The sequence below is a fragment of the Mesoplodon mirus genome, assembly GCF_964341445.2.
Source record: "Mesoplodon mirus genome assembly, chromosome: 4".
NCBI classification, from domain to species: domain Eukaryota; kingdom Metazoa; phylum Chordata; class Mammalia; order Artiodactyla; family Ziphiidae; genus Mesoplodon; species Mesoplodon mirus.
In genome coordinates, this window is record NC_138979.1 from 151,974,204 (window position 1) to 151,990,388 (window position 16,185).

The 16,185-nt window shown below is 47.6% G+C and overlaps 1 protein-coding gene across 2 annotated transcripts in view; it reads left to right on the forward strand.

The window, feature by feature from the left end:
* The window catches only part of FNTB (farnesyltransferase, CAAX box, subunit beta), an 80,397-nt gene that overhangs the window by 25,517 nt on the left and 38,695 nt on the right, over nucleotides 1-16,185 (forward strand). For both annotated transcript variants that reach the window (XM_082618929.1, XM_082618930.1), the window contains exons 3-4: nucleotides 9,349-9,421; nucleotides 11,822-11,913. In XM_082618929.1, the coding sequence (XP_082475055.1) occupies nucleotides 9,349-9,421; nucleotides 11,822-11,913 (165 nt within the window). The remainder of the gene's footprint in view (nucleotides 1-9,348; nucleotides 9,422-11,821; nucleotides 11,914-16,185) is intronic.

Below are 16,185 nucleotides of genomic sequence, written 5' to 3' on the forward strand. Positions count from 1 at the left end.
TCACACAAAAGTTTTAAATTGTCGGGGAGTTCCCTGGTGACCTAGTGGTTAGGATTCCGGGCTTTCGCTGCTGTAACCCAGGTTCAGTTCCTGGTCTGGGAACTGAGATCCCTCAAGCTGTGCAGCGTGGCCAAAAAACAAAAAGTTGTTTTTTTCTTGGGAAAAAGTAGACTGGTGCTCCTTGTAAGGGGGAAATATTGATAATGCTAATAGAGCACTAACGGTTAAGTGTTGGCAGTTGCTCTGAAGCCAAAATGCTCTGAGTTAAGCTCTCAAAGCAGTTTTCATACGGGCACCTGCTCAGCTTCCATGTTTTCTGCCATTTCTGTATGTGATGATGCTTTAGCGTTTTCCAAATCCTGAGCAGTTAAAAGATGTGGTCCTTCATACTGTTGTTCTGTCCAAGGTTCATACAAGTAAGTTCATCTTCCCTCCCACCCTCTCTCAAGTGACTTACTGCTTATGTGCCAGAGGCTTACTTTTTTTTTTTTTTTTTTTTTGCGGTACGCGGGCCTCTCACTGTTGTGGCCTCTCCCGTTGCGGAGCACAGGCTCCGGACGCGCAGGCTCAGTGGCCATGGCTCACGGGCTCAGCCGCTCCGCAGCATGTGGGATCTTCCCAGACCGGGGCACGAACCCGTGTCCCCTGCATCGGCAGGCGGACTCTCAACCACTGCGCCACCAGGGAAGCCCCAGAGGCTTACTTTTTGACTGGAGAAGCCCCTGGCTTTAGTGGGTTTAAAACCCTCCCAGCAGCCAACAATGGACTGAATCCTTGTTCTCTCATCTGTCACAAACAAAGGCATGAGTCTCAGGGATGGTCCACGTTTAGGGGGAGGGAGTGTGTTTGCTGTCATTCGGTCTGCTGTGTTCATTTTTTTTTTTTTTTTTTTTTTTTTTTTTGCTGTACGCGGGCCTCTCACTGCTGTGGCCTCTCCCGTTGCGGAGCACAGGCTCCGGACACACAGGCTCCGCGGCCATGGCTCGCGGGCCCAGCCGCTCCGCGGCATGTGGGATCTTCCGGGATCGGGGCACGAACCCGTGTCCCCTGCATCGGCAGGCGGACTCTCAACCACTGCGCCACCAGGGAAGCCCTGCTGTGTTCATTTAAAGTCATTCATTCCTTCACCCATTTGGCAGCGGTATCTAGGGGCTCAGACACTGCTGGGCTCTGGGAACAGGGTGAGCAAGGCTGACCCAGGTCCTGCTCCTGCTGGGCTCTCAGTCTCATGGGGAAAGTAGTTGTTAAACAAATGAATTCAAAGAACATAGTTACCAAGGGGTGACTGTCTCTCTCTGTCTTTTTTTAAAATAAATTTCTTTCTTTTATTTATTTATTTTTGGCTGCGTTGGGTCTTCGTTGCTGCACGTGGGCTTCTCCCTAGTTGCCGCGAGCGGGGGCTACTCTTCGTTGCAATGCATGGACTTCTCACTGCGGTGGCTTCTCTTGTTGCGGAACACGGGCTGTAGGTGCGCGGGCTTCAGTAGTTGTGGCTTGCGGGCTCTAGAGCTCAGGCTCAGTAGTTGTGGCGCACGGGCTTAGTTGCTCCGCAGCATGTGGGATCTTCCCGGACCAGGGCTCAAACCCGTGTCCTCTGCATTGGCAGGCGGATTCTCAACCACTGCGCCACCAGGGAAGCCCAGGGGTAACTGTCTGAAGAAGGGAACGTGGCGCTCCGAGAGAGAGTAACAGGGAGGGTGTAAATTAGGTTGGATGTAAATTAGGGAAGGTGTCTCCGTCTATTTGGGCTGCTGTAGCAACTTCCTGTAGATCGGGTGACTTAACATTTATTTCTCACAGTTCTGGAGCCTGGGAAGTCCAAGATCAAGGCACCAGCAGATCTGGTATGTGGCGAGGACCCGCCCCTCTGGTTCATAGATGGCATCTTCTCACTGTATTCTCACCTGGTGGAAGAAGCACTCTGGGGTCTCTTTTATAAGAGCACTAATCCCTTCATGAGAACTCTACCCTCACCACCTAATCACCATGCAGAGAGGTCCCCACCTCCTAATACCATCACACTGGGGATTAGGATTTCAACATAAGAGTTTTGGAGGCATGTAGACATGAAGTCTGTAGCAGAGGCCTCTCAGAGAAAGTGACTCTTAGGCTGAGACCTGGAGGGTGAGTAGGAATTGGCCAGTTCAGGAGGTGGTGGGGCTTTTCCAGGCAGAGGGAAACCATGAGCTGCAGCCCTGAGACTGAAAAGAGCAGAGTGTACCCAAGGCAGTGTGACTGGAGCTTGGTGAGGGCATGGGACTGTACTGGACATGCTGCACAGTACACAAGTATTTCTAAGTTACTTCTCCAACAGTGGAACCAGACTGCCCATATCCTAAATATATGTATTGATTTGGTCATTCCTGTGTGTCCCAATCTCCCACCCCTCTCTCCACAGCCACACAGATGCCCTCCTCAGCCAGCTGAGCACTCGTGCCCGGCAGTGTGCCCTGCCACCCCACTCCTGCGCAGAGCCTGGCTTGTTCTGCTCCACCTAGTTGAATGGCTTTGGGGCTGAATTATTCAGAAAGGAAAGGGAAAGAGCTCTAGCTTTTCTTTTCTAACGCCCTACACAGAAAAGAGTTTTAGATCTAGAGGTGACTTTAGAATAAAAGAATGGTAAGAGTATTCGTTTGCTAGGGCTGCTGTAATCAAATACCACTGATGGGGTGGCTTAAACAACAGAAATTTGTTTTCTCACAGTTGGGGAGGCTGGAATTCCAAGATCAGGGTGCTGGCAGGGTTGGTTTCTCCTGAGGTCTCTCTCCTTGGCTTGCAGAGGCCGCCTTCTCACTGTGTGTTCACATGGCCTTTTCTCTGTGTGGATTCCTCCCCAGTGTCACTTACTCTTTTTATAGGATACCAGGTCCCATTTAACCTTAAATACCTCTTTAAAGGTCCTATCTTCAAATGCAGTCACACTGGGGGTTAGGGCTTCAACATACGAAATTTGGCGATGGGGGGGAGACACAATTTAGTCCATAACAGTAAGGCTCTTAGTACAGTCTCTGGCTGACCAAAAGAAACTGGATATATGTCCCTTCAATTTAAAAGAATCATAAACCTCAAAGAAGAAGTTAAAATTCAATCAGCATTGTGGCCCTTGAAGCGCTAGATAAACAAAGAAACATTTCCCGAGATTTTAGAATAACATTTACATATTAGCATTTTTGTGTGTGTGCTTGCATGCATGTGTACGTGTGTTTATGATTAAGTGGATGAAAGTGAAAGGACAGTTTCCCTTGTGGAAAAAGTCACCGAAAGAAATTTCTCTTTCCCTGCTTGTGGCTAAAGTTGGTCTTCAGATGAAACCAGCTAAAGGAATTCACAAGTTCCCTCTTAGCAGGGCTCCCAGGGCCTGGCTATCTGTGAGGGAGGTTCGGGGTGGGAGGAGAGCTGTTGGGGAGCCCCCTTTGGGCTGCCTCAGGTCCCACCTCTAGGGACCAACTCAGAGCTGCAGAAAAGGTGCCTGAAGCTTCTTTCAGTTAGATGTTTCTGGTCAGGTGAGGCTTCAGGTAGCTTCTTGTCACTTCAGGATCCTGAGGAGTAGCCAGAGTCTCTTCCTCCCTACACACAGAAAAGCCTTTGCCTCTGAGGTCTTTCATTTCCTAGGACTGACAAGCCCCTTGTCAAATGAGAGGAGTGAGAAGACAAGGGAAAGGGTTCATTCTCCGGGGTTGGTTTTTTCTTTTCCCCACAAAAAGGGGAAGGATTTGATTGTGGCTTAATTCAGCTCTCTAGAAATACCGAGTCCTCCAGGGAAATTTAACCCCTGGCTGACGGGTCTCCTGCAGTGTGGCATGTGTGACCCCCTGAGAGACTGATAGGAAGCACCCCTGAGCCAGAGTGGATGCCATCTGCAATCTAACCAACCCCTCCTTGCCCTCTCTGCTTGCTCGCATTTTAACTTTCCCTTTGAGGTTTGTCATTCTTTTTAATTGACAGGACACGTACCCAGGGAGAAGTCTCTTTTGGCTAGTCAGAAACTGACGCTACCATTCCTCTATTCTTTCTCTTGTTCATTCGACAGTACATGTTGAGAGCCTGCTCTGTGCTGGGCCCAGGTGCTGAAGCTAGATGTGCGCTCCCTTCACGGGGTTATAGGGTATGCAGTAGGCAGGCAGACCCAACAGGGAATTCCAGTCAATACCTGGTCCCTTTCCCCAGCATTACACTTAGGATCACAAAATTTTATTCACAAGAAACCTTTAATGCTGTCTTGCCCGACATTTTAAATGAGGTGGAAAGTGTTCTCTTTATTGGAACAGAGTATTTTCCCTTCTCTCCTCTGTGGCTTAGCATCCCAGGGTATTTGGCATTTTCAAATTCCTCTGACTATTTTTCAGACTGCCAAGAACTGACCTGTAGAAAACCCTCTGTGACTTGATCCTGTCATAGTTAGAAGTCAGGAGTTCTGCCTCCAAATTCTGTGCTTGCCCTCACCTGGATTGGGTTTCTCAGCTTCCTCTCACTTCTTGAGTGGGTCTCTGCCTGCCCTGTTAACGGTCTCCTGCGCCCTTCTGGTTTTTCTCGTCCATCACACCTATGCTGGCCACACTCAGCCTGCCCGGCCGGAGCCAGGCCGCGTGGTGTGCTCTCTTCAGCTGTGCGCTGATCTCATTCCGTTCCCTCACACCTCTACCTTTCTGCTTCCCGTCTTACGAGCCCTAACCACAGTACCCCTGTCGCTGCTTGTGCTAAAGGGTCCTAGCAAGATTGCCAAGAAAAAAAATCGTACAACAGTGCCTTCTGAACGGCTTCATCAAAAGATTATACTCCTCAGCTTCAGCTGGGCCTTCACTCCGGTTTATCATCCTTCATTCATCTTGTGTAGATTTCCTAACATATTCCCCATTACGGCCAACGCACACTCTCCCAGGTCTTGCTTCCTAATTCCTGAGAAAACCGAGGCCGTCCCACGTTTCCCTGGTTTCCCTGGTTTCCCTCTTCCCCACTTCAGAGTCCTCTGTTTGTCTAACTTCACACTGTCCCATTGTTTCTGTCTCTGAGAATGTAGACTCATTATTTTCAGACTCACCTCTCCTTCTGACGCCCTCACCTGAATACACCTCCAGTGCTTCAAGCCCACCTGTCCCTGTGCTCGCTGAGCCCTGACCCCTGGACCTCCTTGAAAGAGAAGTTGAGTCTGGCCATCTCTTCTTTATGATCTGGAATCTGCTCTCCTCACTCCCTGAACTCTCTTGAAGGTCACCAGCCACTTTGTAGTTTGTCCTCTTTTCCTCACTCCTACTGCACTGTTTGCCGCTGTTAAAAACCTCTGTGAGGGCCTCCCTGGTGGCGCAGTGGTTGAGAGTCCGCCTGCCGATGCAGGGGACACGGGTTCGTGCCCCGGTCCGGGAAGATCCCACATGCCGCGGAGCGGCTGGGCCCGTGAGCCATGGCTGCTGAGCCTGCGCGTCCGGAGCCTGTGCTCCGCAATGGGAGAGGCCACGACAGTGAGAGGCCCGCGTACTGGAAAAAAAAAAACACCAAAAAAAAAACCTCCGTGAAATTCTCTCCTCCTGCTCTGCCTGTGAGGCGACACTGCCTTTGGCCTTCCTCTGCTTGTGCACTGCTCTTTACCTCTCTCCTCTGGCTCCTGGTCCTCCAAGCCCTTACAGATGGGGCTTCCCTCAGTTCTGCCTTCAAACTTTGCTCTCTGCTCTGTCCTCTACTCCTGCAGCTTCACCTGTCACCTGCTTGCAGATAAATGATTCCTAGTTCGTCTGTGTCACCTGGATCCCTCTCCAGAGTCTCACATGGGTTTCCAGCGATGTGACTGACATCCCCACCTGAATACACTTCCGGTGCTTTAGAGTCCACCTGTCCACAGTCAGCTTGTCTTGGGCACCGTGCTAGGTGGAGCCCTCAGAACTCTAAGTTCTTCCCACCTGGTTGACTCTCTCTCTCTTTTTTTTTTTTTTTTTTGGTACGCGGGCCTCTCACTGTTGTGGCCTCTCCCGTTGTGGAGCACAGGCTCCGGTCGCACAGGCTCAGTGGCCATGGCTCACGGGCCCAGCCGCTCCGCGGCATGTGGGATCTTCCCAGACCGGGGCACAAACCCGTGTCCTCTGCATTGGCAGGCGGACTCTCAACCACTGCGCCACCAGGGAAGCCCCACCTGGTTGACTCTTAACAGCATCTTACCCTGTCTTCCCACCTCATCTCTCTCCCCACTTAGTGCTTTCATCGGTACAGTTTGTAAACACATATTGAATACCTACTGTGGTCAGATAATTTTTCTAAATTACAGTTCTGGTCATTTTTTCTCAGCTGAAAACCCTCAGGATTTTCCTTTGCCTATTTTTTAAAATTGAGGTATAACTGACATAACATTATATTCATTTCAGGTGTGCAACGTAATGATTCAATATTTGTATGTATTGCAAAATGGTCACCACAGTAAGTCCAGTTAACATTCAGCACCATATATAGTTATAAATTCTTTCTCTTGTGTTGAGAACTTTTGAGATCCACTCTCCTAGCTACTTTTTTTTTTTTTTTTTTTGCGGTTCGTGGGCCTCTCACTGTTGTGGCCTCTCCCATTGCGGAGCACAGGCTCCCGACGCGCAGGCTTAGCGGCCATGGCTCACGGGCCCAGCCACTCTGCAGCACGTGGGATCTTCCCGGACCGGGGCACGAACTCGTGTCCCCTGCATCGGCAGGCGGACTCCCAACCACTGCGCCACCAGGGAAGCCCCTCCTAGCTACTTTTAAGTATGCAGTACAGTATTATTAACTATATCACTGTGCTGTACATTACATTTATTTAATTTAATTTAATTTAATTTATTTATTTATTTATTGCGGTACGCGGGCCTCTCACTGTTGTGGCCTCTCCCGTTGTGGAGCACAGGCTCCAGACGCGCAGGCCCAGTGGCCATGTCTCACGGACCCAGCCACTCCGCAGCACGTGGGATCCTCCCGGACCGGAGCACGAACCCGTGTCCCCTGCATCAGCAGGCAGACTCTCAACCACTGCGCCACCAGGGAAGCCCAGACTTATTTATTTTATAACTGGAGGTTTGTACCTTTTGACCCCCTTCACCCATTTCACTGCCCTCCCCCTCCACTTCTCACTTCAGGCAACCACCAATCTGTTTTCTGTATCCACAAGCTCAGGGCTTTTGTTTGTTTTTTGTTTTTTTGGTGGAAGCTCTAGAGTGCCACATATGAGTGAGATTGTGCAGTATTTATCTTTTTCTATCTGACTTATTTCACGTAGCATAATGTCCTCAAGTTCCATCCACGTTGTCGCAAATTCCCTTTGCGTATTAAATTGAGTTAAATTCCTCAGCTGGCATCCCAGCTCCCTGTAAAAAGTGCCTCAGCTGCCTTCTTGACCATTCTGCTTTCATTCCTAATAGCCAGGCCAAATCCCCGACCTGCACTCCCTCTGCACGCTTTATACCTGTCTGCATGATATAGTAGCCATTAGCCACTTGCGCCTGTTTAAACATAAATTAATTAAAATTAAATAAAGTTTAAAATTCAGTTGCTCAGTCACACTAGCCATATTTCAAGTGCTCAGTACGCACATGTGGCTCGTGGCTACCTATTGGACAGCACAGACAAAGACACTTCCATCATCACTGGAAGTTCTTTTGGACGGCCCTGGTCGGTTCCTTTTGTCTTTGTTCCTTCTGGCTAAACTGTTCTCCCACCAACTCCTCACATCCTCTGCCTGTTACAATATTCTCCTTCTTCCAGGGCCCCTACCTCAACTTCCACCTGTTCACACAACCTTCCCTGATCGTTGTTTTCTGAATGAGATGCCCTCCCCCAAACCCTTTAGAGTCTCTAGTATTTTATCTGTTTTCCCTTTATGAAAACTACTCAGTTTTCCTCATTTTGTAGCCGCTTATGTCCTTATCTCATTTCCAGTACTGAATTAGAAGACTTTTTGAAGTAAAGACTCCTTCTTCTGGGCACAGTACAGTGGGAGTTCAATAAACAATTGTTGAATTGAATACCTAGGAAAGAGAGTGGTTCTTCTTTCATTTTATTTCTGGAATCAGCAAGCACAGGGAATGTCTTAAATTCTTTACTTTTTTCTTTCCTTCCGTAATCACACAGACCCCTTCTGTAAGACCCAGCGAGAAGCGCAGCCCCTGTCCTCTGCCTGCCTGTGCAGGTGGCCATGGCCAGCACAGTCCATCTTAGAGCCAGTGTTGCTGACATCAGGGCCGAGGAGAGTGACTGGCTGCAGAATACAGACGTGATCCTCAGGCCAGGGCTGTGGGTCAGCACGTGGGAGGTGGAATTTCGGGGAGGGAACACTAGACAGATGAGTGAGGGGCAGGCAGGGTACAAACCACAGACTTCAGAGAAGTGACCCCATAAGAAATGACCAGAACGACAGAGGCTAACCAAATCAGGGAAGTGGCGAGGCTCAGATTTAAATTGCTTACAGGGTGGGGAGCCGCAAGGTATCTGTTCTCAGCTAGATCCTGGAGGAACTTTCTGGGTGGTTTGTTACTGCCTGGCTAAGTGTGCTCACAGAGGCATTTCTAGCCCAAAGCTACCGGCCACGAAGGAGAGTTTGTTTTTAACATTTTACTTATTTATTTATTTTTTGGCTGCACAAATTTATTTTTTTATTTTTTTTTTGCAGTACGCGGGCCTCTCACTATTGTGGCCCCTTCTGTTGCAGAGCGCAGGCTCAGCGGCCATGGCTCATGGGCCTAGCCGCTCCGCGGCATGTGGGATCTTCCCGGACCGGGGCACGTACCCGTGTCCCCTGCATCGGCAGGCGGAATCTCAACCACTGCGCCACCAGGGAATCCCTAATTTTTTTTTTTTAACATTTTGTTTGTTTGTTTATTTATTTATTTTTTGGCTGCGCCGTGTGTTTGTTGCGGCACGCCGGATCTTCGTTGAGGCATGCAGGATCTTTCGTTGCAGCGCACGGGCTCTTTGTTGGGGTCCAGAGGGCGTGGGCTCCACAGTTGGCAGCACGCAGGCTGGCTCTCATTGAGGCGCGTGAGCTCAGTAGTTGTGGCACGCGTGCTTAGTTGCCCCGCAGCATGTGGGATCCTAGCTCCCCGACCAGGGCTCGAACCTGTGTCCCCTGTATTGGAAAGCGGACTCTTAACCACTGCCACCAGGGAAGCCCCTCCCCAAACATTTGCCAGCGCCATTTCCAGACACGTTAAGGACGGTCAGAGGCTGGCCTCTCTTCTCTGGTTTAGCCGCCCTGGGGAGCTAAAGAAGTTGCTGTTTTCTACTCATTGACTGTAGGGGGATGACCAGAAGGTGTGAGTGAGTGTGTGCGTGTGCGTACTGTGTTCTGTAGTGGGGGAAGCCGAGGCTGTTAGAGTAGGTTTACGAAGCTCTTTATCTTTCCAGGCTTATTTTGCAGAGGGAGAAGCACTTCCATTATCTGAAGAGAGGCCTCCGACAGCTGACAGATGCCTACGAGGTAAACACCTTGCCCAGGAGCTTTCTCTATCAAATTATCAGTCAGATCTTTCTCCTTTTTTACTGTTTGGATGTAAAAGACACTATGGGCTTGCCCTGTCGCAGATTCACTCACCGTCCTGTGTGGCTCTGGTGGGCACCGGGTCTGCAGCAGCTCTGCCGCACAGAGCCGGGACTCCTGCTTCCGAAAGGACAGAACCCAGTCTCTAGTCTTGTCCTCCCTCAGAGCTAGTGGAGGCCCCAGATGGGGTGGGGCTTTCACCCCCATCGTGGCTGAGGGGGGTTCACATGCTGTTCTTCTAGACACTCCTTGACCGCTAAAAGGTGGTCTAGATACCTGTTCATCCCCACCCCTTGGCCCTGTAAGCTGATCTAATTTCTCTACTGGCCAAAGGACCAGTATATAAGTCCCAGAGAGTAGTCCTGTGGTTTAACACTAAAAAATGCCCAAACGTGGAGTGGATCTTAAATCAATATACCTTAGAGCCCTAGGGGTCCAGAGAGGGGCTCAGGGGAGGGCAGCGGAGGTGGAGGGGAGGGGTGTTGGGAATAGGGTTGAGTAGCAGCCAGAGGGTAAATGTGAACCAGAGGCTGCCAGTTTCCCTGCCCCACTTTACATACAGCAGCTCTGCTTTTAGTTTGCTTTTATTTGGGGGTTCTACATTTGATTATTTACAGCAGGAATTTGAGCCTGTAGACCCAAGCGGGTAGCATAAACGAGAGATGCGGGCTTGGTTGGGGGAGGGTGCGCGGGGTGGAACTGAGGCAAAGCAGAGGACCCAGTTGCTGCCAAACAGCAGTGCAGACCCAGGGTTGCCAGATCTCATCTTGTTTTTTCAAATGAAGCCAGAAATTCAGATTTCCCTGTGGATCTCTCAACACGTAAATGTTACAACCATTTCTAATTAAACAAACAAAACACTACAGGGAACAAGCAGGACACATCCCTGGGTTACGTTTGGCCTGTGGACTTTCAGTATTCAATCCTCAATGATTAGGGTCCAGGCAACCCTGATACAATTAATACCATGACAGCTAACAATTCACTGAAAAGTGCGCTAAAAGCTTGCTGTTCATTGTCTCATTTAATCCTCACAGCTATCCAGGGGGTAGGTAAGTCTTTATTTCTTCATAGATAAGGAAATAGGCATGGCAAGATTAAGTATTTGCTCAAAGGCACATAGCTAGCGAGAGGAGGAGCTGGCACTGAAACCCATAGCAGTGTCTTCTGTCACCACACCAGCTGCCCCCAGGTGGGGAGCTAGCACATTTATGTGCACATTTATGAAGAGGGCAGTTTGGGCCAACGGAAAGAGCACTGGACTGAGAGTCTAGAAACCGGCAGTCTTGTCTTATCTCTGACGTTTACGCTCTGTAATCTGGAAAAAGTTCATCTCTCTGGATCTCATTTATACACTTTGGATTTGTAAAACTGGGGCAGTAATACTGCCTGCCGGCCTAGCCTTGAATGCTTGAATATTTATGGCTTGAGTTAGGATCAAGACCTGCTCACGTGTCACCTTTGGAAACCTTTCCCAGCTCCCCAGGCAGAGGTAGTCAGTTTCTTCCATGTGCCCATTATAGCGTTTATCCAGGTATATGTGTGCATTAGTTTTGTTCTGCCGTGTTCCAGAGAGGCACTTGTACTTACATGTCTTTTTTTTTTTTTTTTTTTTGCGGTACGCGGGCCTCTCACTGCTGTGGCCTCTCCTGTTGCAGAGCACAGGCTCCGGATGCGCAGGCTCAGCGACCATGGCCCACAGGCCCAGCCATTCCGCGGCATGTGGGATCTTCCCAGACCGGGGCACGAACCCGTGTCCCCTGCATCAGCAGGCGGACTCTCAACCACTGTGCCACCAGGGAAGCCCCTTACATGTCTTTCTAATTGCCCTCTTCCTCTACAGAAAACCACACACATCCTAAACAAAGTATCTTAAGAGTAGGAACTGAATTTTACTCATTACTGTGCCCCCAGAGCTTGGCATGAGGAGATACTTACTGAATGAGTTACTCCAGCAAATCCCTTCCTGAGGTTGTGTATCTTCTTGGATCTGCACTGAGAAAATAGTAGCACTTAACTTTCTGGCGTGTGAGAAGTCCTCTGCTTGGCTTCTTTGGATGCCTGTGAGGGAAGGACCCATTGGGTTCAGGTTAAACTCCTTTGTCCCATTGTCCTTTTCTCACATATGGTCATTTCAGCTCCTGGCTAAGGCCACCAGGCAAAGTGTCCTTCATTCACTGATTGTTCATAGGTTGTCCTCCTCCTCCTTGCCAGGCTGCCAGGAGGGAGACAGATGTCTCCCCTTTCACACTGAACGGTTGGAGACCCTGCTGCCTTTTCCGCAGGGTCTTGGAAGGATTCTGAACAAGGGGTGTGTTTTCTACCCTGTTCCTTTTGCAGTGTCTGGATGCCAGCCGCCCATGGCTCTGCTACTGGATCCTGCACAGCTTGGAACTCCTAGATGAACCCATTCCCCAGATGGTGGCGACAGAGTGAGTCTGGCTTTGGGGAACCCGGGGTGTTCTCTGAAATTGTATTTTGACTTCGGGGTTCTTTTTGTTTCATTTCTGTTTTATTTATTTTGAATGAAAACCACAGAGCACTACAAAGACACCGTTGCCCTTCTCTTGACCTCCAGTAACTTCCTGAAACTCTTCCACTTCAGAAGCCCATTGTATGCTCACAGGTAGAATAAGACTTTGAACTCCCAAGAGAAGGATTCTGTCTCTTCTGTGGCCTTTTCTTTTGGCTCTTGCTCTGGTCTTTGAGAAAAGTCTTCATCATCAACTCTGGAGAAATATGATTTTGCCAGAAAGTACAGTATGCATTTGAATAGCTTCTGTGGGGAAACGCGTGGCAACCCAGTGGACAAAAATGTCTTTGCTTTCCGTAAACACGTCCATAGAAGTCCCTCCTCACCAATGCCTGGGAGGGACAGTATGGCTCTTGATGGCAGTGGATGTGTTACCGTCTTGGTGTACAAATGTCATGACATCGTTTTCCTAAGCTTCTGATTTATGGTTAAAGATCTCAGCAACTAGGATTCTTCCCAAAGTGCTGGTGCAGACGGTGTCCTCAGTGTGGCTTCTCATCCTTAGACGCTCATCATAGTTTGTATTTTATTGGGGTTTTTTTTGTTTTTTTTTTGTTTTTTTTTTGCGATACGTGGGCCTCTCACTGTTGTGGCCTCTCCCATTGCGGAGCACAGGCTCCGGACGCACAGGCTCAGCGGCCATGGCTCACGGGCCCAGCCGCTCCGTGGCATGTGGGATCTTCCCGGACCGGGGCACAAACCCGTGTCCCCTGCATCGGCAGGCGGACTCTCTACCACTGCGCCACCAGGGAAGCCCATATAGTTTGTATTTTAAAGAAGAAACCGATCATCACTCTAGTCTGAGGGGTACCTGAGGTAGCAGAGAGCCGCCAGGAATTGGATCTAATGCTCCAGTTCTCACTGAGAGAGATCGCGTCCCCTCAGCAGCACCTCGACCTCATCTCTCCCGCTGCTGCTCCGGAGGGAGAGAGTCAGAGGGAGGCCCCTGAGCTAGGTTCGTCTGCCCGCAGCACACGGGCAGCTGTGCCGGGACGCGTGGAGGCCAGCACATACCCCTCCCTGGCCGCAGTCCCCCTGCCTGGGTCAGGTCAGAAGAACAGAGCCACACATTGTCTCATTCATTCCGTCTTAACAATAACCTCTCATTCTTGCCTTCCTGGGCAGGGTGTCTTGTGATGAATGTGGATAGGGAAGATAATAAAGAATTAGGCCATTAACCCTTGTGATGTGTACGATGCTTTCAGAGGGAGAGGAAAAATATGCATTGTCTTCCACATCACAGAGCTGCTGCAAGCCTAGTTGCTTCTAGCTCTGGATGTAGAGTTGGACACAGTTTCTGCAGTAACAGGAATTTAATTGTCAAAATAAAGGCCTGTGTGTTTTTGAAATACCAGTTGGGGGTTGTGGATTGTTTGGGAAGTTCCCCCCCCATCCTCCACATACACAATCAGGATGCACGCTGGGGGAATGGGAATGGGAAAGTCGTATGTGAGAGAAGACAAAAGACATGGGAGGATTTTGTGAGTGAAGTGCAGATACCCCCTAAAGGAGCAGTGGTTTGGAGCAGGAAGGATGCCCCCTAGAGGTGGACGTAGACCGGTCTGAAGTGGGAAGATGGTGATAAGGGGCTTCTTGACGTGGAAAAACTCGGGTCAGCATCGATTTTGAGTTTTGTCCAGGTTGTATACTTGGCGTCTTATATGTAAGGCTTTTCTGAGGGAATAAGTGTCAGAGCAGCTTTTGTGGCAACATCAGATAGGAAGAGAGGACCCCCTTAGAGGGCTTTTCACACTGAACGATTGGAGACAACCTAAGTATCAACAGTCGGGGATGCTATAGGCGTAAAGTTCAGGTAAAGTACCTATGTCATGATACATACAGTGAAATACTATGCAGCCACGTAAAAATGTAAAAGTTAACAGGTGTTGAATAGACATGTTGTGGTGATCACTTCCCAGTATATACAAATATCAAATCCTAATGTTGTCAGATCATCTGAACCTAATATAATGTTACATGTCAATAATATATACCTCAATTAAAAAAAAATATATAAATGTGTATATATATATTTTTTAATTTTTCTTTATAAATGTGTATATTTGTATATAAAAATGTATGTATTTATATAGAAAGATATTTAAATGAAAAAAGGTAAAGATTCATTTTTTTATAGATTAAAAATAAAGGTGGTTCTATGCATAGAAAAAAACAAGGATAGATACACACATGGTAGTTATTTGTGCAGATGGTGGGGTTGAAGGTGATTTTTTTCTTTTCTTTTTTAAGCTGATTTGCATTTTCTAAAATTTCTACAATGAAACTGTTGTTTTGTAATTAAAAGAATGTTTTAAAACTAAAAAGCTGATTTGTCCTGATTGCAAGAACCACTTGATAGTTAATGAGCAAAATTTTCTGTTTCACAGCCAACTTAAAAGCTTTACCTATGGTTCTTCTGAGCATTGATTTAACAGACTTTGAAAGAATTACTTAGACTTCCCAATAATGTACTTTGTTGTGTGCCTAGCAGGCAGTTAATTCTAGGTGCAGATAATATTTGTAATGAACAGAGCCTAGTAGCTCTGGCTTATAAGGGAATAAACTATTTTTAGTAAGAAACAGAAATCTTAATGACTTCTATAAAAATATGGGGATTTTTTTTTTAAAAAAGACTACTTGATTTTGGATATTGCCTTTTTGTTTATTTTGCACAGGGAAAAGAAATGCTTTGAAAATGTGATTAGGTTTTTTTTGTTTCCCTCTTCTTTATACAAATATTAAGGTGACCTAGAGGTTGAGTTTAGCTGTAGAGTTTAATTATTTTTCTGCTGTCTTCTCTTCCCCCTCCCCAGCCTAGTGTGCAACACACTCACACACACACACACACACACACTCAAGTTTCTCTCTCTTTCCTATTTTGTTCACTGTTGTACTTCTGTTTGTTCTGGGAACAATATGACAAGCTGAGTTCCCTCTAGTGGACAAAACCACTTTTGTCAGCTACTGTGACTGCCTACCAAAGTCAGCAAGGCCAGGCTTTTACTGCTGGTTTCAGACCTTTCAAGAATAATATATTTATAGGTAGGAATTTAGTGTGCCTCTCTTAAGAGATTGTATCCACAAATTTATACATGTGTTTACCTAAAGTAAATTCATATTTTGGAACCAGACTAAGTGCATTTGCCTTGTTAATGATTTTAGAACTAAAGGAAGCATCTTTTAATGAGAATCCCACGCGTTGTTATTGAATGCTACGTTAATGAGACACACAGGGTAAAATGAAAACCACAGGGAAACTACTGTAGTGTTAGGTCTTTTAGCTTCTGTAAGATCTGAAAACTATCTTTAACTTAAAACTTGTTTTAGGACTTTTCCACTTGTAAAGTTTTTCTAAAGATTAAATTTAAATTTTCATGTGTCAGTGTTTTATTATTTCCCTTTCGAAAGGTTATTAGTTGCTTGTCCCCTGGATAGCTCCTGAAATATCTTTCCTTTTAAATTTAATTTGTTTCCTTATCTTTCAGTGAAGATACCTTACGTGGTCATTTGTCTTCTGGGCGTTTTTTGGCCAGGTGTTGCTGGTATCTAGAAGGTGGAGGTTGGGGAAGCTGCTAAATATCCTCCACAGGACAGTCCCCACAACCAAGAATTATCCAGTCCAGAATGTCAATAGTGCCACGGTGGAGAAACCCTGCTCTAAAATAACCAACTTTAGACTTGACCACACTTCTAAAACAGCAACACACCAGGCATCGCCAGCTCTTGATGAAATCAGATAACCTGTCGTCCTCCCCAGGGCGACACTGGCCTCCTGGAATCAACAGGAGAGCCTGCCTGTCTTTCCCCTGTTCATTGCTCTCCTCTGCCAGGGAAGGAGTTTTCCTTTCCCTTGTATCAGCTGAAGCTGTCTTACAGTATGAAAATCGGAAGACTTAGCATAGATGTCTTAGCCTGATGTCAGGTCATCCATCCTGCCTTCGCATATGCTCCTGAGTCATCTGCTCAAGGATGACTGTGCCTATTTCCAAAGCTACCATCTTTCTAACTTATTCTAGGCCTTAAGTCTATCTGTGGTAACCTGTCTGGTGCTGAAGTTTTTCTTAAATCTAACCTAAATTCTTCTTGCTGCAGATTAGCTTCAATTTTTGTTTCTTTACTAGAAAGTTTGCATAATTACCCTTTGTATACTTGAGGTATTTTGCTGAGTAGC